We start from the raw sequence: 24633 nt of genomic DNA on the forward strand, positions 1-24633 counted from the left end.
AAGAGAGCGAGAGGGAGCAGGGGGGGCTCAATCCCTCCCTTGCCAACCCAACATGAGAGCGAGAGGGAGCAGGGGGGCTCGACCCCTCCATTGCCGACACAAGAAGAGAGAGAGAGGGAGCTAGAGGGTACCTGCGACGAGGGAGAGGAGGTGGCGTCGGACAGAGGCGTCAAGAGGACTCGAGTTGAGCTGCGCAGGAGAGGAGAGGAGAGGAGATTAGGGCAAATTTTTTTGCCCTAATCCCCCTTTTTCATTGGTTTTTTTTAACGTCCAAAAAATTGGACCAAAATGACCTTGGGTGCGTTGACCACACCCAGGGTCGTGTTGATCGCCCGGTGCTGCACGCGCACTCGCATCGCGTCGCATCGACGCAGGTGCGGCACCTGCTTTGCCGAGTCCCTGTTGTGAGAATCTGCTCAGGAACCTGTAGAGAAAGGAGAAAGGGGATAGAGGAAGAAAAAGAGGTCTGCTGCTGTCACGATTTTTGTATATCAGGAATCGTGACCTAAAGTGCATATTAATATGTTTGAGTGTACATTGGGTCCGGGTCTGGTATAATATCCAGTCCTGAAGTAAAATAAAGGTATACAAAGGTTATACACAGAAGACTGTACATAGATGGACTCGGGTCTGGTATGAGATCCAGACCCAAACACACTTTTTCACCCCCTCTCAAGTTGATCATGGTTCTGAACCATGAACAACTTGCCTTTAAGCATCCAGAAGCGATCCTTTGTCAAGCCCTTAGTAAAAATGTCTGTAACTTGTCTTTCATTGTTAACAAATTCTGGCTCAATCTCTTTTTCGTCCACCTTTTGTCTCACAAAATGTTGGTCGATCTCAATGTGCTTAGCGCGACTGTGGTGTACGGGATTGAATGACATATTGAGAGCACTTTGATTGTCACACAACAAGGTAGACGGGGAGATCACTTCTCCTACTTCAGTTAGTAAATGCCTGACCCATGTGACTTCAGCAGTAGCAGCAACCATGGATCTATACTCAGCTTCAGTGCTTGATCTAGCAACAACCTTTTGTTTTCTACTACTCCAAGCGACTAGGTTTTTTCCAATAAAAACACAATATCTTGATGTAGACCTTCGCTCATCAGGATCTCCTGCCCAGTCTGCATCGCAATATACAGTAAGTTCACGCACATTCTTGCCAGACGACTGTGGTGAATATACTAAGCTGTCTCCAATGGTCCCTTTCAGATATCTGAGTATCCTCTTAACTGCATCCATATGTCCAGTACGTGATGCATGCATAAATTGAGACACTTGATTAACTGAATAAACAATATCAGGTCGAGTAAATGTGAGATACTGCAACATTCCTATTAGACTGCGGTACCTGGTGGGATCCTCATGTAGGTCTCCATCATGCGTACTTAGTTTTTGGTGGAGCACACTAGGAGTTGCTAAAGGTTTGCAATCTTTCATACCTGCCTTGCTGAGAACATCTATCGTGTACTTGTGCTGAGTGAGAGTCAAGCCATGAGCCTGACTATCGACTTCTATGCCGAGAAAATAGCGCAAGACTCCGAGATCTTTCATTTTGAACCTCTGACCTAATAAGTCTTTCACTTCTTTGATGTTATCCTCAGAGTTTCCTGTGATAACTATATCATCAACATAAATTAACAATAGAGTGATCACATTCTGACTTCTAAAAATAAATAATGAGTGATCCAGTAGGGAGCGCGAGAATCCATGCTTCTGAATCTCAAGGGAGAACCTGTCAAACCAAGAGCGAGATGCTTGTTTTAGGCCATAGATAACTCTTTTTAGCCTGCACACATGTGTCTTACAGTTTTGCTCTTGGTATCCAGGGGGTTGTTCCATGTAGACTTTCTCCTTCAAATCTTCATACAAAAACGCATTCTTAACATCAAGCTGACTCAGCTTCCATCTATGTTCAATGGCCAGGGAAAGAATAATTCGAATCGTTCCCATTCTTACTACAGGACTGAATGTCTCATCATAGTCTTGTCCTGCTTCTTGAGTGAACCCTTTCGCAACCAGTCTTGCCTTGTATCGTTCAATTGTTCCGTCTGGTTTATACTTTATTTTGTAGACCCATTTATATCCAACAACGTTTTTGTCAGGTGGTCTGGTGACAATTTTCCAGGTACCACATTCATGTAATGCTTGCATTTCTTCGTTCATGGCTTCTACCCATTTAGTAGAAGTAGCTGTCTGATAATACATGATAGGTTCATCTTCCTTATTCAGAGCAGTTAAGAAGAACTGAAAGTCCAAAAAGAAGTTGTTATAATTGACCCACATATCAATGGGATGTCGCATGCGATTGGATCTTCTGGCCTCAAGAATATGAGAGGAGGTAGGTGCAGCTGCTGAGATGTGATTTGAAAGATCTGGCGTTGTCGTTCTCTGTCTAGTATAGCAAATGCCCTTGTATCTGCCCGGTACGGGTGGTATTTCTTTCCCATTCTGTAATCCTTGTATTTCTTTCCCACTCTGTAATCCCGATGTGTCAATATTCTCAATTATTTCTTCTTCCTGCTGCCCACAATCTGGAGAGCAGACTTCATTGGAACTAGCAAAAAGTTTTGAATTCAACCAAGGATAATAAAATTCGGTGGTGGTACAGGGCATATCCGATGTGCCAGCTTTGTGATTAAAATTGTGTTTATCAAAGATGTCATTTCTTGAGATTCTGATACGTCTGTTGACAGAGTCGTAACACCTATATCCTTTGTAGTCGTCGGCATATCCCACAAATTTGCACTTCTGAGCCTTGTCCTGAAACTTGTTTCTTAGAGACCGATCAATATGCACATAACAAACACATCCAAAGGCACACAAATCATGATAACTAGGATGAGCTCCAAAAAGGCAGTAATAGGGAGATTTATTTTCTAGAATGACCATAGGCAATCTATTGATCACATGCACGACAGAATGAAAAGCTTCTGTCCACAGATTAATGGGAAGGTTGCTATCATGGAGCATACTCATGGTACTTTCAACAATATGCCTGTGTTTTCGCTCAACAATCCCATTTTGTTGAGGGGTGTGAGGGCAGGACACTCTTCTTCCTATCCCATTATTTTGAAGAAAAGAAATAAAGTCACTAGATGAGAACTCCCCACCTCCATCACATTGGAAGAATTGGATGGACTCAGAGAATTGATTTCTTACTAAGGAAAGAAAGTTTTGAAACAAAAGGAAAACTTCCGATTTACTTTTTATGAAGTATATCCAGGTGTATCGAGAATAGCTATCAACAAAGATTAGGTAGTATCTGCTCCCAGATCCAGCGACAACTGGGGCAGGTCCCCATACATCAGAACATATTACTTCAAAAGGCTTCCAAGCTTCTCTTATTAATAGAATGAAAATGCAATACATAACTTTTGCACAAAAAACAACCGGAACACTTTTGGCTTTTCTCATCCACATTGAGACTTTCTTTTGGAATGAGATTATTAGAAACAAGTTTCTCAATAAAATGACTCCCACAATGTCCTAATCGACTATGCCATAAGGAAGGCTTATTACATTCAGAAATACTAAAAACATTTGCTGAAGAAAAAGAACACGACTCTAATGGAGACTTCGAATCCGGATGAATAGGGCGAACAAGATGACATGGAGCTTCTTCAAAGACATACATATTGCCTCGTCTCTTTCCTTCAGCGAATGTTTCCCTCGTGCGAAGGTCCTTGACCTGCACAGAGAAGGGAGTGAATTCGACTGAAGCATAATTGTCATCAACAAGCTTAGAAACAAAGACAATATTTTTCTTGATATTTGGAGCATGAAGGACATCAGTAAGTTCAAGAGTAGAATGTGACATGGGAATGACATATTTTCCAACATGAGAAACAGAATGGGAGGATCCATTTCCAGTGACAATTTTACTCTTGCCAAAATAAGGGATAAGTTTAGAAAGTTTACCTACATCACCAGTCACGTGAGTTGCTGCCCCTGAGTCAACGAACCATGTGCTTTGATAATTCTGCTTTAATTTCAATTCTGACAGGACAGATATTAACAGATCTCTAATCTCTCCATTGTCTCTGATATTAGTGGACTTCCTTTTTTGTTATGTCTGTAGAGCCTTTCTTTTGTTTTCGGGGTTGTGCCAACAATTTGCCTTGATATATCCCCTTTTGTTACAAAGAAAGCAAGTGGGGATGGACCTTGGTTCTGAGAGATATTTGGAGTGGGAAGCAATCCACGACCTCCGTGTCCATTTCGCCCTTGTCCTCCTCGCCCTCGACCATAAGTCACTCCTGTGACAAGAACTTCTTGGGAATTTGAATGAGCATGTGTTTATTCAGAAAATCCCTTCAAGGTCATTTCATACTGTATCAATTTAGCTTGCAACTCATCAAAAGTAGGAAGAGTAGGCAGGCACAATAGTGAAGTGATGCTCATATTATAGTCGTGTCCCAATCCACTCAGAGTTTGTTGCACCATGTCACTGTCACTCACGACACATCCTATAACTGTAAGTTGGTCTGTAATAGTCTTCATCTTGTTGAGATATTCTATGATGGTCATGGAATCCTTTTTTAGCATCTGAAATTCTCTCTTGAGAAAAACCATTTTCGCCTGTGAAACTTGTGAATATGTCTGAACCAATTTCTCCCAAAGTTGTAGAGCTGTACAATTGTCAGGAATTGCAACAAGAACCTCTTGAGACAGGGTAGAAGTGATGTATGCAACCACACATACACAATTGAGCTCGCCCCTTTATCATCTTTCTCTTCTCGTAACGAATTCTAGCGGAACTGGAGTGGTTCCATCTAGGTGACCTAAGAGACCTTGGCTCCTTATAAAAGGAATGATTTGTCTCTTCCAAATCAAGAAGTTTGAGGTGTTTAACTTTTCAGAAATGAGTTGATTGAGAAAGCTCGAAGAAAGACTCGATTGAGAAGAATAAGAATCCATGGAAAAAGGTAAATTTAACAAGAGTGATCACAAAGTGCTTAGTCTTCAGCCAAAGAAGTTTACTGATTTTTTTTGGCTGAGTAATCCTTAAGACTGACAATCGGAGGCTGTCAGATTTAAGGGGGAATCAGACCTAAGATTTCCCTTGCACTTTTAAGATTGAAATCGACGAAATATAAGTAAAAAAAAAGGTTGAATCAGAGTACTAATCTAAAAGACTTCTCAGCTGTGACAACTAGAGAACTAGAAGAGGAGACACTTGAAAAGGAAAGGAGAGAATCAGATTTAAAAAAACGATCTCACACAACAAAGAGCACTTAGTAATTAGTATCTCAGATCTGACGCAACTTTACTGTCAGATCTGAATACACACAGTAGGTAGCAAAAGGGATTGGCTCAGATCTGAATAAGCACAGTAGGTAGCAAAAGGGATTGGGCAGAAAAGAAAAAAACTGATGCGCAAGATCTGGAAATACCACGTGAAACAGGTCGGGAAGAATCTAGGTTTCACGTGAATGGTGAATCGATTTCAGCGATTCACGTGAAACATAATTTCTTTTCCCCTTTTTTTGAGATGCACAGGATGTCCGTGAATGATGATTCACGTGAATACCAGACTCACGTGGGTATAAAATCACCAGAGAGGAAGTAGAACTAAGATGGAGATGCACAGTCCGTGAATGATGATTCACGTGAATACCAGACTCACGTGGGTATAAAATCACCAGAGAGGAAGTAGAAAGAAGATGGAGAAATGGGAGGTAGAGAGAAATAAAAGAAACTGAGAAAGAGAAGAACGACAGGAGAAAGTGGAGACCTCAAATCTCTTATCGGTCGATCGCACCTTTCGGAAGCTTCTTCAACCCTAGACGGATCTTTGCTCTGATACCATGTGAGAATCTGCTCAGGAACCTGTAGAGAAAGGAGAAAGGGGATAGAGGAAGAAAAAGAGGTCTGCGGCTGTCACGATTTCTGTATATCAGGAATCGTGACCTAAAGTGCATATTAATATGTTTGAGTGTACATTGGGTCCGAGTCTGGTATAATATCCAGACCCGAAGTAAAATAAAGGTATACAAAGGTTATACACAGAAGACTGTACATAGATGGACTCGGGTCTGGTATGAGATCCAGACCCAAACACACTTTTTCACCTGTGACTTAGAGTAGTACCCATTCCGGCACCTGGAAGTACCAGCATTAATGTAGGTACAGGAAATTTTGCAAGAACGGTTAGCAGCATCGGCGAGAACAATTTCATTATGAGTGGAAGGAATTAGGACAAATGAGATACCGGTGAGGACTTGAAGGAGACCACGAAGAGGGACATGAAATGCGTTGGGGGTCATAGGTTTTAGTTTTCAATAGGATGGAATGTAGAAACATGACTCATATGGCCAGCCTTATGTTGTTGGGGTAAAGCTTGTTGATAGTGATGGCATTTGTGAACATTAATTGTAACTTGTAGTGAATAATTGTTGCACTCACCATCTCCATGTTTACTTTCTCAAACCAAAGGAAAATCAGCCACTGATTGGATGCATTTTAAAGAGGTATACTCTAAGCGTTTCACATGATTTATGAAGCCAATGAACAGAGCCTTTTTCTAGGATCTGCCACAATGTTGAGGAACATGAGCAACAGAGGCTAAGGACTCTTAAGGGTTTGAGAACTCCATTAGCAAATTTGCCAATCATTACAAAATCGATGATGAGAGAAGCACATATTCTTCCAAAATAGTTGGAATCTCATTTATTCCAAGGAAAGAAATTGTGGGGGTGGGAACAGTATGTATATTAGTAACATAACAAGCTAGTGGCCTTCTCCAAGTTTGATATGAGGGAAACAGATAGATCTCCTAAGGAATTAAGATGATGCCTTCAAGCGCCTTGATTGGCAATCCCTCATGGTGAAAAGCGCTTTGGTGAACAAAAAATAAGCATAGGAAGAACCACATGCTGAAAGAGCCTTCAGACAGAAACTTGTTAGAGACATCCCATGAGTGAAACAAGAAGACATCATTTGATTCCACAGGTTGAATTCCCCTCAAGCATGAACAGTGGTGCAGATTTGCTTCATTTTTTAGAGAACCTTCTTTCCATAGAACTCCTTGAAGCCCAACATCTCCATTATGAACATGACACAACTTAGAAAGAAGAATTTTGGAATTCACAGTCCTAGAACCCTCTAGATGGTCGTATATACTAACCAACCTCCCCTCCAGTGAACAACTCTTCTCATCCAGCAAGCTTTCAAAAGAAAAGTAGTCCTACAGGCTGCACTTTGTGGGTCAAGATCTGTTCAATGTTAACTAAATAAATCAAAGGTTTCTTCCAAGGACTACACATACATGAGTTCCTATTACAGTGGAACCCAAAACCCAAACAAGTACTAGTTGAAAAGAATCAATCAACCCTGCTTTCAAACTGCTAGCTTTGAAAATTGCAATCCAATAACCAGAAATCCTACTACTCACCAACGATTATTTATTCCAACTAAAGCAACCATACCCTTGCTGCTGACAGATAACCTGGTACCAATTAACAAATTATGATTTATTGTTTCATGCCAAATCCTCCGCCATACAATCAATAGCCATTAGTCTTACTCAAAAACCAACTTAACATCCACTTCTGCTCGTGTAATTTGTTTTGAATACCAGAGAAGCTTTCCAAATCAAATAGCAAATTTTTTGACAACTAAATAGCAAACCGATCACAAGTTTCTAACTCTAAGATTTGTATGATTTTTTTTAAAGATACACATAAAATATTAAATATTTCATTAAGTTTATTTTGAAGCATAGTAGACGCTCTCATGATAGTCTAACTATGACAATAAAATTACGCATAGTAATTCTTTCTGAATCTCATCATGAGAATGAGATTATGCAATTACTCCTTAAAAAGAGCATTCATAACAATCAAAAAACATACATGCATGTCCACACAAATACATTTCCAAGTACTTGATCATTTATGTTCAGTTAGCTAGACAATAAGATCCGATGCCTTCTCAACAGTTTCAATTATGTTATGCAATGTGTATGATTAAAATAAAAATAGCACTGTCTGACGTCCAGGTTCTTTCCCATCTACAAAAGTGAAAAGCATAATGTAACCATGTAAAGACATGAGACTAATCTATTGCTTTACCTATCATGAGCTAAAAAGGCAAGTGGATATATAGGCAAGAGGAATATATGATCAATTAATCAACTCAAGGCAAAGTTAGCTTTAGGTGACAATCCATGCACTAGTTATGATATTATTGCAATCTACACTGCATATATCTTCTTGAAAAGCCCTTTACCTGGTGTACCACAATTTTCATTGCCATGACCACAAGTATTTTCTGTCACCTTTTTCTTATGGTCCTACCAACTCCAATGTTATCTGTTCAGTCTTCCATAATTCTTGATCTAACCGTTACATCAATTACCTCATACCTCCTCTATGCAAGGGCTGCTTGTGAATGGTTGAATAAGCACACAAACAGCCTAATGCATATCTTTTGTTGTGAGTACCATGCTTACTGGCCTCTGGTAACCAATAAACATGTGCTATGTTCCCTTGGAGTTGTATCAATGCCTGAGCACCATCCCCTTTAAAGAGGGTTAAGACCGCCAAGAAGGGTGCCTGTTGATAGACTACCAATAGCTTGGCCATGCATCTTTTGAAAGAAAGCGATTTACTGCTGCTTGAGATGATGGTGGAGGTTTAAAAGCACTTGTGAGCTCACATAGTGGAATGAAATATGGCGTTCATTGAACCTCTTGATCTTGGATTGATTCACTAGATGAAACTCAATTGTTGGATTCTGCACTTGGAAAGGGGGACCCATGTCCTCCAAACCAGTCATAAATATTTTGACAATAGTAGGGGATGGGGGCTAGTGTTGGTTCGGTGAAAATCATTGCATGAAAGGACTTCCCCATCCAGTGATCTTCCCTTTCTTGCTTGCCATGCTAAGTGACTGGTATGTAGTGTCTGTGTATGCCTGAATAGAACTAAATTTTGAGTGGCATGTTCAGACAGAGGTATGCATATGGTTAGGTACTTAGGTCCATATGATGAGAGTAGCAATAACATTAGAACTGATTGGGACTGGTTATTGCGTCCCTAGGCAGGTCTATCACTGGGGGATTCACCATGATAAGCTGCTGCCATGCATGTGTGTGCATCATGATTTTAAAATTCTTGATTAAAGCTACAAACATCTAACGTTTCACAATTTATTCCTGGGACATCCTTTGACATTAATTGTTGTGCTTTCTCCATAGGAAAAGCTTTCGTTGAGCAAAAATAGGACAGAGGCTGCATTAGGAAAGAGGCTGCAGATTGACATTCTTCCAGAGATTGAGAAGATTCATAAGGTATTTACTTGATTCTTTTAAAACATTCTGTGATTATATTTAGCTCTTTTCAAATTTTGTGCCACTTAAGATTATTCATTCATTGTCTTGCTGGAGCAAGTCACTGGAAATTTTCTGGAGAAGTTTAATATCTTGAGACTTTATTTCAGAGGAAGGAGAGATCACTCAAGAAACAACAAAGACAAGCTGTACTTCTAGATAGCTACATTAGTGCTGATGGGCTTGCTACAGGGCGCTCTCTGCGTGACCGAAAGCCCGTCACTTATACTTTTGGTGAGGAGTTTTATCTTGTATTTCAATGCTTTTTCATCTTTATTGTATCTTCATTAAGAATGACTGCAATCCTCTGTGTTCATGTATGTGCTTTACAATGACCAATGATTTTAGGCACCAGGACAATGTTGATAGTAAATGGCACACTGAGTAGTTAGTTTTCTCTTTTAGTCTATGTCACATAGGTGCGGGTGTGGACCCAGGTACGGGTGCGGATGCGTAGATGCGTCACTTTAAAAAAACTTGGGTGCGGGGGTGCGGGGAGGGTGTGTGTATATATATATATATATATATTTACAGTTTTAAGTTAACACTAGTGTGCATTTATGTATGTATATATATAATATAGATAAAAATGGACTTGATTAGGGTTATCTGAATCTACTTTTGGATAGAAATGGACCTCGGTGTGGTGGACTTCACCTAACACAAAGGAAGCTGTGTCCAAGTGTCGCACCCGCAGTCGCCGTGCTAGAGGAGATGGGCTGGGTTGGAGACGGCTTAGAGGAGAAGGGGAGGCGTCGGCGGGAGAGGGGGGGGGGGATTAAGAAAAAATGTAAAACTTAAAGTACAAGAAAATAAATAAATTTAAGAATGAGTACAAGAATTAAAAACAAGTAATCAAATAAAAATAAAGAGACTATTGACATGTCATTAACATAAAATAAAGTTTTGTAATTCTTTAGATAAAGTCAATAACATAAAAGTTCACTACAACTACATAGTCGACTACATGACTAAAAAAGTGAAAAGACTCGAAAGTTCACTACAACTACATAATTCACTACCAACAAGACTCATCAATTGTCTTCATTATCAAACAATTCTTGTTCATAATCAGAAATGGCATCCTGGCAGGGGCTTGTGTCTCCTGGTGCTCTTCTTCTGAATCATTATTTGCATTGCATTGTGTCAGTGCATGAAGGCCCTACATATGTGTCAATTCTTCTAATCTTACTTCTTTCATTCTATATATCACGCTCCATCGTTTGGAGCTCACACATATGCTCGCACTGAAGCACCAAGTTCTCGAACAATGTGTTGCTATGCGATGCAAACCTCCATTAATCAATGCATGATATGATGTGCATCTTAGAACATTATGATACCTGAAATCGTTGACAATCTCACAAAACTGTCACGTCAGGTCATCATGTTTGCCCAAGGTTGTGAATATTGTATCGTAACTTGTATCGGTTGAACCCAAAATAAGATACATATCGTATTGTAAAAAATCATAAATTTTGAACAAAATAAATTTTTTTAAAAAAATAAGAAAAAGAGCAAAAATTCTAAAAAATCATAACACATGAAACAATGATTAAATGCACAAAATGAAACCATACAATCACATATGAAGCATTTATGTCTCTATGAGTTGCATAAGACATCATCGAACATCAACTATCTCACAAGAACAACGCAAAATATTAAATATCTTGCAATTAAGAACATGGCACACGATTCATACTTTCATACAAACACACCAAACAACAACTACGCCTTCATCCCAAAACCGACTCATACTTTCATATTACATAAAAAATATTATGACAATAGTTGCACTCGATTTTCAATCGGTTTTCACTCATTATTTGAGCGTCCCATTGCCATGCCGAATCATCTGATACCATCTTTGTTGGCGGAGTGTGGAGCCCGATTTGTACCTTGATATATATCTTTAATTTTTGCGGATCCAATTTCATGGTAAGTTGGCGGGGGGTTAAAGGGGGGCAGTGTACCCGAGGCAAATGTTTTTGGAGAGTAGCTTTGTAATTTTACTCATAATAAAGTTTTTTTACCTTAACCCATTTTCTTGAGTGAAAAAATGGTGGACATGCATTTTTTTAAACCTTAACCCACTTCTTTGGGTGAAAAAACAATGAAAATGCACTCTTACTTGACGAAATCATGAAAGCCCTTTCCCCGGTGCAAAATTTGGCCCTGAAAACGGTTTCACGACTCCTAGGGTGCGTGAGAAGCTCTCTAGTATGTTCTATACGAATGAGGGTTTCAGCTCTCAAAAGCTCTTTAAAACCTAAAAACATAAAAGTATGACTTTGCCCATTTTTAAGTCGGTAGGCACCGTATCGTACGATACGGGCTATATCATACGATACGATACGACATTGTATCATAAGATACATGCGATACACCTACGATATACACCCGATCGAGATACAAGTGTGTATCATATCAATATCTTGCATCGATACGATATGTATCATGCGATATCGTATCAGACAACATTGGTCCAACAATTGCTAAATTTAATTATCATGCAATTAATTAAAACTTAACATAAAATATTACTACATACCAAAGTCAAAAGGTTTACAATTTTACATAACACAATGATAGGACCAAGAAAGGCCATACAAGGTTGTAAACTAAAAATAAAACAAACACACACACACACACATATATATTAGCTTGAGATATTCACACACACACACACACACATATATATATATATATTAGCTCGATGATTTTCTTTGTTATTTGCAATGTCCACTAGCTTGAGATATTGATGGTTCATCTTCATCTTTGGAATCAGGAAATTTTTCTCCAACAAATGTTGCATGTACTTGTGCCTTTTTTTATCATCTTCTGTGAGACTTGTAAGAAGTTTGACACGAACATAAGAGGATATATAATGAATGCATAATCATACAATGGAGTTGCTATGCCTTATGATATGACATTTAAATTGCCACCATGCATTACAAAACTACAAAAGTTACACTTTACTATTCCTCTCAAAGGTGTCCTTAAATCCATCGTTTGCAATATTTCTATGCTGGATGGTTTGAGCTACAACTTCTACCATCTATCGATCTTTAGCGCATGATTTTATGATTTAAGAATACAAACATAAGTGATTTAAGACGAAAAAGGAAAAAACCAAGATCAACAACAACATATAATAAATACGATATATGGGGTATGTTGTATCGGTTCACCCACCAATACACCGATAAAACGTATCGTATTGTACAATACGATACAATACTAATAACATTGCTTTATGTTACTTGGACACTCCTAGAGGTCTAGCTATTTGTATCCAGCTGTGTTGGACATCTACACTTTAATTTCCTGACATGGTTTAGAATCAACTATTTTCAAACTTTCAAGTGCTTGACACTGTTAGACATGATAAATGTGCTGTTTCATGTGTTGGATACTTCATGCATTGTGTATAGACACTTCTGAGTATTGATTATATAGCGAACAATGATGACTTTTAGTACCGAATAGCCATTTGAGTTTTGATTTTATAAGAGTGGCTTAATTGTTCATTTTAACTTCAAGAAATTTAAAATTTACCTATTTTCTCATTTTTTTAATCTTGCAAGTTTTTTTTCTTCTCTCTCTCTCTCTCCCCCATGCTTCACTTCATGTCATGACAAGGGGGTTGCTGGATCCTTTAGTTGAGAATTGACGACCTTCTTCTTTTATCTCTTATCTTCATCTCTCTTTTGTCACACCTTTATCCTCTCTTTTTGCTCCTTGTCTATGCATACATACATATATGTATGTATTTATATTTGCTAGTACAATCAGTCCGGGATCTCATAGGTGCAAGTCATTTTGATGTTGTAGATGTGTTCACTATGGTTAATTTGCTAAAGATCAACCCTTGGATCGTGTTTTCTAAAAAAAAATCTTAAATCATGAAAATTGGTACATTTATAGCCATTGATTTTTTAAATGACGGAAAAATCTGCTTACAGATCAGCATCCAACAATGCAAAAGGCAAACCCCAATAAACAAGCAATGTAGAACACATCCATAGGATAAGATTTACCAATAAAAAAGAATAAATATAAAATGCTAGGTCAATTGTACTTAGAATCAACTGCAGTGTATATATATATATATATATATATATATATATATATATATATATAAAGTTTCAATATATGTAGGGCATTGTTTGTGTATCTACTTTTTCAAAGCTCAATGTGTTTGACACCCATGTCCAACACCAACACTCGTATCATTGTTAATGTAACATTGGATATTATTTGATATTTTGAAAATATCATGATAGTATTGCAATATGATGGATGAATAATTTGAAGGGTAAATATCATGGAAATGTCACCATTTCTATATTTTTATACTATTAATTATTTTTCCTTATTCCTTAGATTTCCCATTATATATATATATATATATATATTGGTGGTTTGAGCCACGATACCATATGGTGGTACACAATTTTGTTTGCATGCGTAGCCACCAAATGTTTGATCTAACCACACAGATGTGTTTAACATGACTTATTCACTATGTTAGTAGGTTTTATTAGATGGTCTTACATGTCTTTTGACTTGGTTTTCATGTATGTCGTACCCTTCATGAAACCTACTCAAGCAAATATAATGGTGTACTTGTGGATTCACACTTTTCATGAAATAAGTGCAATGCCTTGTGTGTTTCACAACTTCACGGTTTAAAAACTGCATCAAACTGCAATTCTGGACCCCTGTTATTTTGAACAATTTGTTAGTGGTGTAAGTTTTATGAAATGATTTTTTAAAAGATATATTTTCAATAAAAACAATGTGAAAGCTCGACACCAAATAATAAAAACCAGCTCGCATGAGTGGTGGAGTCAGGATTGATTTCAAGGAACGGGAGAAACACTTTGTATTCCACAGAAAACTAATTTACTCTTTATTGCTTTGAAAAATAAAAGAATTAATTAATTAATTAAGAGTACAACCCTCCGTGGAGGGCTTAAACAAATAAAAATAATAAAGTGGCCTTATTACAAACCCAAAATGAATAAATCCTAAGCTAAAAATAAAAGAAAAAAGGTCTTCAATGCTTGAGCTTCTAGCCCCTTTGATGTCTTTGATTTTTGCTCTTTCTTGTCTATTTAGATTTTTGGGAACCCTTGAGGGGCTTTTCGAAGGGCTTGAAGGGCCTTTTGAAGGGACCCTCTGGGGACCTCAAAGGGCTCTTTAGGGAATACTCTTGAGGGCTCATTGCATGTCCAACTGCTTCCCTGCAAAACGAAAACACAAATAAACACAAAAGAACTAGACAAAAATTCAATGTTAATTCAAAGAAAAAACACAAAAACAAGAATCTAACTACTAACAACAAACTAACTACATCTAATAAATATGAACTAACTTGTAACAAACTAAAGAACTAAATGACAAAATAGCAAAACTAACTAAATAACAATCAAGAAAAACAAATGCTAACCGAATTACAAGAATCAACTAAAACTAACTATTAAACTAAATACAAGATTAATAACTAACAATCAAACGAATGACAGAATAAAACATGGTGTACGAACGCCAAATCTGAAACAAAATAAAAAAATAAAACGAAACTAACTATGTAATCTAATTAATTAATAACTAACTTACTCGAATGAAAACTGAAAAACAAGAGTCGGTTAGACTTAAATTAATCTAAGCTGATTACTCTAATTAAACTAATCTAATGGCGTTAAAGTAAGAATAACAATAAACTGATTGCTAGAAAGGAAAACATAGATTAACGTGAAATTTAAAAACCACAAATTAAAAAAGGATTAACTATTATTATCTAAATCAGCTAAAAATTAAATCTATCTAAAAATGATACTTAATAATTTAGCAACTAAATCCTAATCTAAATACAAGAAATAAAACATTTGAGATTGGAAATAAACTTAATTAACTGATGGAAACAATAAATAAATTTAATCTATTTAGCTGAATAAATAAAAAAACTAAATAACGATTATTCTATCTACTGATTTTTAATGTAATGAAATACTATTTAACATTAATTAAAACAAAACAAAACTAATCTAACATGCTAAAAGCAGCAAATGCATGATTTGATTAATAAATAAACTAACTTATTAATGAAAATAAATAGGAAAGATTAGATCTAAGCATCAAAAATCACAAACTAACAAAAAAAATTATAAAACCCTAATTGGCTAACACGATTAAATCTAATCTGAATTTTAATTAAACTAATTTATGTCTAATGAAAGTAACTAACTAATTCTGATAAAAGACAACATTTGACGTGAATTAAATTTAAGAACTAACTATATATAATAATACGACTATCTAACTCAACACACAAATCAAGAAAAACAACTAAACTAAACTATTTCATATTTTTTTTCTCTTTAGATTTTTATATAATAAAACTGAAACTAATCTAATTTATATGCAATAAATATGCAATGATATGATGAACTACGTGCAATGATATGATGTACATAGGCAGAAACTAAAACTATGAAACTACGGAGAGATGGGGGAGAAAAAATGTACCTTCCGATTCGTTTCCTATGGAGGGGTTGAAAAAAAGAAAGTGGTCTTACCTTCGAGCTTCACTTGCCTCCGTCGAGAGGGGGTAAGAAGAATCAACGCCAGAAAAATGTTAGAAGCAAGACGAAACCGGGGGACAAATGAAGAGAACGAAGGAGAACCGATTGAAAACGAGGAGGAAGAAGAGAAGAAAAGAGAAGAGGAAGAAGAGGCTTGCATTTTCTCAAGAGGCAAAACGTGTTCTATGGCTGGAAATAAGGTTTTTATATAAGTTAGTTAGGTCAAAACATGATTTTCTAGACACTCCATTAAATTTTCAAGTATTTCAAATAGGCTCCTCTAGAAAAACATATTTCTCAAAAATATACTCATAAATAAAATAAAATACTAGTTAAGCACTTCTAAACTAATAAGACTAATAACTAAAAGAGTTCTAAACTAAACAAAACACTGAAAAACGCAGGGAAGAACTCGAAATATGCGATTTTACCATTATTTTTAATTTAAAGTAGTTTCTTTAAAACACCGATAAAAATGAGTTTTTAATGCAATTTTTCACTGGATCATGCATAAAATAGTATGAATAAAATACAAAATATATGCATGATGAGTTAGGAAACTCAAATTAATAGCTCGTTTTGAATCGAAAAGCTCATCTTCTAGTTTTTTCTAGACATTTCTTAAGTATGTAGATTGACATGCAGGAAGATGAAAGAATATATTGAAAGGAACTGAGTTTGTAGGTGACACGATATCTAGATCATTGCAAGCCAAAACAATGAAAAAGCAATTCATGGGCTTGTCTCACGTGGCTTCTTGAATAGTGTTCAGCGATATCTGTCTTGTGTCAATTGAACATATGGAAAAGCAATTTTTTTTTGTACAATACGAACTTATACATATAGCATCCTGTTTATGATTGTAAGTTCCTGAGTTACATTGTGGATCTGCATTGAATCTCTTTATTCCTTTTCTATATGCATTTCAGCCTTTTCACATTGGGTGCTTTATGGTTTTGAAATGTTGAATCCTTTTGGTATCTTTGAAATGTTAGGGTGCACCATTTCTTATCCAATTTGACATAGGCATGACTTCTTAAATATATATAGAGGTGGAAATATGAGATGTGTTAGCTTGTTCAACTCTCTTGATAACTTAAGGTCACCACATGTATGATTCATTCACGGAGTCAAGACTGTTAGAGTGCTCGCACATGAAAGTTCATCGCTGAATTTGCGCAGCTACAGCTCTGTCTCATTGGAGTTTCTGTTTGTGCTTTTTGGTTCGTGGATGCCTCTCATTAGATGGTAGCGTGGATGCCTCTCATTAGATGGTAGCGTGTTTAGATTTCCCTTGACTAGTAAACCGAGTAGGTGATTGTTCATTACTGTAGAATGTAACATGCTTCCTGTGCATACACTAGTCATTTTGCTTGCAATTGCATATGAGTTAACTGTTTTTCCCTTTGACTCTTTTTGGTTGAATTTGCCCTAAAAAAAGCAATTTCAATTATTTAACTTATATTCTTGTACAAGCTTTGAGGAATTGTTTGGGATTGAAAAATGATTATCTGGAAGTTGAGTTCATCTTAGTTGTCAAAGGTGCTAGGCGGAACCTAGGGGGTGAGCCCCTAAAAAGACTAGGTGGACTTGTCAGTACCCCAAATAAAAAAAATTAAAAACACAAAAAAAATGTAAACAAACTGCTAAAATTAATATCAAACGTGTATACAACATAAAATCAATCAACAATATGCAATAGATCATAACATGTCGCCGAACACTGTAAAGCAATTATATTAAATAATCTGCTAAAAAAATGAAGAATAAATAAACAATTGAATAAAAAAACCATACAACTAACGATGTGAGTGAACAATATACAAAAAACAAAATCATTTATACAAAAAAATTAGCAAGCCAACATTAGACATAATATAAGCAATAGACAAATAAGAAGAAAAAATAAACATTTGAATAAACAAACCATGCAACTGATAACCTGCTAAAAAAGATTAAGAATAAATTAACAATTGAATAACCAAACTATACAACTAACAATGTGACTAAACAATATACAAAAAACAAAATCATGTATACAAAAAAATTAACAACAATAGACATAATATAAACAATAGACAAAAAAGAAGAAGAAATGAACAATAGAATAAACAAACCATGCAACTGATAACCTACTAAAAAAATTAAGAATAAATGAACAATTGTAACCAAGCCATACAACTAACAATGTGAATAAATAATAAGCAAAAAATAAAATCATGTATACAAAAAAATTAACAACAATAGACAAATAAGAAGAAATGAACAATTGAATAAACAAACCATACAATAGATAACTTTCTCAATGTAAATAAAAGGCAAGCAACTACATAATTTAAACCAGAGTTACCGGAAGCGCTTATGCCTTAGGGGAAGTGCGCTTCCCCGATACGCGCTTTGGAAGAGCGAAACGCGATGCTTTCGAAACGTACAAGGAAGCACACATTTATACCAGGAAGCGCGTACCCCTTTAAAGGGGTACGATTTACTTGATGGTCAACTTTGCCCCTTTTGTTAACTTTATTTACCAAAAAATCAAAAGAAAGTTTTTTTAATAAGGGCAAAATAGAAATTTTGAAAAACTCGTGAAAAACAAAATGCAAAAGAGGGATTTAGGGTTTCTTTTTCAAGCTTTATCCGAGTCTCCTCCTCCCTCTCTCTCTCTCAAGATTTGGCCACCGATCGACCTCCAGAACTTCCAGCGACTTTCACCGACGTCCGACGACCTCCACCGATCGACGATGAGGATGTTCAGGTACGTTCTCTCCTCTCTCCATCCCTTCTCTCCACCGTCCGACGATTCACGGTTTTTTCTCATGACATTCTTACGAAAACGAGCATGAAAGTTGACACCCATCAAAACCCGCCTCTTCCCTTGTCTGATGCATCAAAAATTGTAGTTGCTTTAGTTCAGACCTTCAATGTTTTTCCATCAATCGTTAAGTCTAGTAACAATAACCTGTGACTCCACGCTCAAATGGGGTCAATGGAAATTGGTACATCAACGGGGTTGAACTTTGAAGTATATCAAGTAACAGCCAATGTGTGGGCAATGCCTTCCAAGAGCTCTGCGCATAATGCTCTTATCCTGTTATCTGCAACCAATGAAAGTGCACCAACTGCACGTCAAAAGGCCACTTTGTAGACAATAACCCCAACCCATCGATTAAGATGTGAATTTGTTAGCCCTCATTTTTAGAAGATTTTCTAATAAGAAATCTTGGCAATCAGTTGAGTGGTTGATTTTCTATCGATTTTCTGGTGATTTTTGGATATTGAGGTTTCTTATGTCCAGATTTGGTTTTTTGTTTAATCTAATCCAACCGGTGAGTGTTTGGGTCTCGGATGGATTGTATTTTGGTCGTTTTGATGTATACCATCAGTCAGACAGATGTGATTTGGGTTGATGTTATTCATGTTTGGCTGAGTTCTCGTGATGCTTATGAAGTGGTACTAGAGGCGGTAACCTGGATTTGGCTTGATGCTCTTATCGGCATTGTGAGATAAGTCTTCTCATTGTATTGATGGCTTGGATATCATCATGTATGATATTTGTGGTAGTATGAATGCGATATACTCAGTTTGGATGTGAACTTATTGTTAGTTCTCGCTTACTTTTGGTGCCTATAGTTGAGTATTCATATTCATATGAAGCTAGTTGTGTGATATTTTATTGGTGTTATCGTGCCGAGTTTTAGATATATTCTGCATATTTTTTCTTGGTGTTCTATTTGTGTACAACAAATACAATATACCGAATCTCCAATGCTCAGCCAATTTTACAATGATGAACACTAAATTCATGTATACGATCTGGCAATCAACTTAAAATAAATAAAAAAACAATAAAAATTGAGAATCATATCCCAAAATTGCTTTCCCTTCGCTTCTCATTCAAATCCTATGTCGCTTCCTTCTTCGCTTCTTAGGTCGCTTCCGGTTCGCTTCTGAGACGCTTTCTAGGTCACTTCTGAGACGCTTTCCGGTTCGCTCCTAAGTCGTCCCGCCCTTCCCGCTTTCTAAAATTTTAGAAGTGCCTCGCTTCCCCCTCTCGCTTCCCGTATCGCTTTCCGCTCCCGTTTCCTCGACTCGCAACTCTGATTTAAACACAATTAAAGCCTTAACAATATTATGTTCACATCTAAGTTGTACTAAAATGTCATAAGTCATAATTAAACTATTGAGAGTTCAAGATAACTATACAATATATGTGAAAAACAAATACATAAACTTTACAATATATATATATATATATATACATACACTTATAAGTTATAATATGTTAATATATACAAAATTACAAATAGATAAACTATACAATGTATACATAACTCATAAACACTAAACTGTCAACTAAAAATTTATCTCAGAAACATTCAAATAGATTATATATGAAGTACATATGCAATATATATATATATATGTTTATGATATGTTAATATATATAATTATATATATTTATACAGAAAACAGATATATGTGTGCAATTGCGCATTAGCATCTGTGTGTGGACTGTGGGTGCATGTGAATTGTGAATTCTGAAAAAGAAAGCAAAACAGATCATATATGAAATATATAGATATATAACTCACAAAGACACAAACATAACTCAGAAACAGTCAACCAGAAATATAACTCACAAACATAGTATTGGAACCAGTCAACCACAAAATTAGCTGAGAAATATAACTTAGAAACAATCAAATATATTATTTATATTATAAATTACATTACGTAGATACGGTATTATATATAAACAAATTATATTAAATTACAAACATTTTCCTATAATGGTTGGGTTACATCAAGGATCTGCATTAAGCCCTTTCCTATTTGCTATAGTGATGGATGAGCTTACGAGATCAATTCAAGAAAATGTGCCGTGGTGTATGTTGTTTGCTGATGATATTATTTTGATTGATGAGTCTAGAGCTGAGGTTAATGCTAAGTTAGAATTATGGAGACCGACATTGGAAGCAAGAGGTTTTAAGTTGAGTAAGAGTAAGACAATATATGGAATGTCGGTTTAGTAAGCAACAAAGTAGTGATGGGAGTCTAGTGAAGCTTGGTGAGCAAGAAATATCTCTGGATGACTGTTTCAAATATTTGGGATCCATCATTCAAAAGTATGGAGAAATTGATGGAGATGTAAATCATAGGATAAAGGTTGGGTGGATGAAATGGAAAAGTGCAACTGGAGTGCTGTGCGATCGTAGAATGCCATTGCGGTTGAAGGGAAAGTTTTATAGGACGACTATTAGACCCGCTTTACTATATGGTACGGAATATTGGGCTGCCAAGAGACATCATATTCAAAAAATTAGTGTAGCTGAGATGCGGATGCTTAGATGGATGTGTGGAAATACAATAAAAGATAAGATTCGGAACGAGGAGATACGTAAGAAGGTAGGTGTTGCACCCATTGAAAATAAGATGCGAGAGAATCGTTTACGGTGGTTTGGACATATTTGGCGAAGGCCTAATGATGCTCCAGTTAGAAGGTTGGAGAAATGGGAAAATATATTAGTTAAAAGAGGTCGGGGTAGGCCTAGGAAGACTTGGATGGAGATGATAGGAAATGATATCATTGCTTTGAACCTCACCGAGGACATGGCATTGGATAGAAATGATTGGAGGAGAAGGATTCATGTGGAAGACCCGGAATGATTTTCTTTTTTGGTTCATATCGCCGACCCCAATTGTTTTGGGATGAAGGCGTAGTAGTTGTTGTTGTATACAAATATATTTATATATAAATGCAGTATATATAATATATCATATGCTGAAATACATTATATATAATATAACTGAAATACAATATAATTAACAAGGAGGAAAAAGGAAGAGGAAAGAAAAACATGAAGAAGAAGAAAAAATTGAAAGGGAAGGAAAAGGAAAAAAAAGGAAGAGAGAGAGAGAGAGAGAGAGAGAGAGAGAGAGAGAGAGAGAGAGAGAGAGAGAGAGAGAGTACCCTTGGTCTTCTTCTTCTTGCAAAAACCTGAGAGAGTGGAGAGAGTGCAAAAAGGGGAAAAGGGGGAAATTAGGGCCCATTTTCTCCTTTTATATGATCCTTTGGTCAACCCAAAAAAATTGAACCGTTCTAGGCTTAGGCACTTAGGTGCTAAAATAGGGTCCCACCACCCAAAGCTGGTTGCCCAGGTGGGGCTGTGCCTAGGTTGCATAGGCTATGCCTTTGACAACCAAGGACTTCATCTTTAGTATTTATGCATAAATTGCAGTATTCACTCTTAAAACCTTGATACAACATGTTATAGCCATGCTAAGGTCGTCCAATTATATTTGGACTTGCTGTATATGTTCTTGGCACTTTTATCTCAAAGAAAATAGGTTATTGGCACGTAAAAGTATTTTGTACCATCATACGTGGATGAGGAATTGTATGTATCCTCTCAAGAAAAACAAAAAAATAAGAAATGCATGTTCTCTAAGGCTCACTAAAAACTTGATAGTTGAAGAGTATATATGCTTGTCATCATTGGTTCATGCTTGTGCATTAGTTTATGCTTGTATATACGATGTTATGGTGAAGTCTATATTGGTGATTGAATCCATAAAAGAGGTCAGTTTGAGTAATATACAATCAAAAGATATCATGTTTCTCAAACAATTATTTGCATTGGTTTCATGATCTGAGATGATTGGTTGTGTCTGCAGATGATTTTGACCGTTCAATCAATGAGGCCATAAAAATCACAAAGTAAGCTCTTATACATCTTCACTAATCATGATAGCTTCTAAGTAAAACTGACTTATGTTACCTTTCCGTCCTATGAATAGTGTGATATTGTTGTGCTATGGTGCAAGTGTAACCTACAACGAGAGTTTTGCTTTCTAGGAAAAGACAACCTTCTCCTGAACCTGTTGCAAGAAGAGAATTTATTCCTAAACCAGAGGCCTCTGCCAATGGTAAAGTGAATGGTCCTACCAGAGTCACTCGGCATGTATCAGTAGATACATCATCACCCAAGTCAACTGATTATGAGGAAACTGATGGAGAACACAAATCTGGTCCTCCTGATCGATGGTATTCTTCTTGTGATTTTTTCTTTAGTCAGTGCTTTAATAGATCTGGTCTGTGATTCTGAAACATGTGCAACTAATGTGTAGCAACCGCCGAAGACAAAGGCCTCAAAAGTACTCAGAGTTCGTTGAAGCAGTTTCAGACAATGAGGCAGACTTTGATAGTGATGAAGATATCATGGGAGAAGCAGTGTATGATGATGAATACCTTAGAAATCGGAAACACAAGAAGGCATTCAGCAGTTCTGAGGGAGACGAGGAGTATCAATGGGATGAGGAAGTTGGTGAAGAAGAAGATGATGATGATGAGGAAGAGCTGGAAGAAGATGAAGACGATTCTCTGAGTCTCAGTGAAGAAATGGAGCGATTCTGCAGACCGAGAAAACCACCTCGGAGTAGAAGGGGAATGAAACTAAGATCGGTCGATGAAATACAGTCAGGTCTGCGAAGGAGTAAGAGGGCCACTCGGAACCACATCAACTACAGACAGTATGAGTTTTCAGACTCAGAAGCTGACTCATCTAAACCTGACGAGCCTAATACCTCTGAAAGGCAGTCAGATGCAAGTGATAGTGTAGATTATTCCATGGAAAGCAATGCCTCTCGGCAAGATGAGGAAGTTTTGGAAACAAAAGATAGTGATCATCCTGATTACATGGAGACAACAGTTGAAGAGTCCAATGAACCGCTTGTGAAAACAAATAGCCCAAGCCAAGATGGTGAAGGGCAAACAAAGAGGCAGTTTCTCGACCTAAATGAGCTTGCTCCAGGGACTGGTTTTGATGATGGTCCTAGTAGTAGCATGGTGAAAGATGAAAATGGTGATTAGATCCTGAGAAAAAGCAGGAGCCAGCAGGATGAACTACTGTCCCTTTCTGTAAGTTGTATTAAAAATGGCCTTTGATTCCCAATGTTTATGGTCTTATCATGCTTCCAGGTCCAGGGTGTATAATAATTTTGATGATTGCTCTTGAAGGTGGATTCTTGGAAATCATTCATTTCATGAGAAACATATAGATGTGACCTGTTCAGATGTTTTTCAGCTGAGGGCAAAAGTGATGGCTAAAATGTATAGATAATTAATGATCATATTCTGATGCTTAAAAGCCATGTATGCCATTTTTGGTTGCAGAAACATAGTCTGACATTTTTCGCCTGTTTAATCAGCTTTTGCCTCTTTAACCTCTGTATCTTTTATTGCCACCAATGGAACTTGGTGATGGAAGCAATCAGCCGAAACTTTTATGCATGTATGGACGTGTAGCAGTTTTGCTTGTAGATGGTTGTTTTTTCTTGATGGGCAAGCTTTGGGGTAACCCCATGGTGTTTGAACCTGAGACCCGTTGGTTATTATGGTGTGACCTGATCATCCATCTATCTCATTCGACCCTTTGCTTTGAACACTTTTATGCAATTAGTGAACATTCTTCATGAATGTGACAAGTATCAAAACCGGGTCATTGCCTTGCCTGTCATGTAAGGGGGCTAATTTGAGAACTGATAAATCCATGGTAGTCATGGATCATTGATTTAATGTCTGTTGCCTTGTGATGTGTGGTGATCACGTTCTTAGGCCAACTTGTGTGTGCATGCGCTCCAGCGTGCGTGTGCTGCCGCACACATTTGTGCACATTGCATATGTTGCTTTCTATTATATCCG

The 24633-nt window shown here is 36.9% G+C and overlaps 1 protein-coding gene across 1 annotated transcript in view; it reads left to right on the forward strand.

Moving 5' to 3' along the window:
* Positions 1–24108, forward strand: part of LOC149827882 (DDT domain-containing protein DDR4-like) — a 35232-nt gene extending 11124 nt beyond the window's left edge. The window contains exons 8-12 of the mRNA XM_090019713.1: positions 9205–9297; positions 9447–9570; positions 22608–22650; positions 22789–22977; positions 23061–24108. Coding sequence (XP_089875839.1) covers positions 9205–9297; positions 9447–9570; positions 22608–22650; positions 22789–22977; positions 23061–23802 — 1191 coding nt within the window. The 3' untranslated portion in view covers positions 23803–24108. The remainder of the gene's footprint in view (positions 1–9204; positions 9298–9446; positions 9571–22607; positions 22651–22788; positions 22978–23060) is intronic.
* The last annotated feature ends 525 nt before the right edge of the window (positions 24109–24633 follow it).

Source organism: Nuphar pumila, chromosome 10 (assembly GCF_984573655.1).
Source record: "Nuphar pumila chromosome 10, dmNupPumi1.hap1.1, whole genome shotgun sequence".
Lineage (NCBI taxonomy): Eukaryota > Viridiplantae > Streptophyta > Magnoliopsida > Nymphaeales > Nymphaeaceae > Nuphar > Nuphar pumila.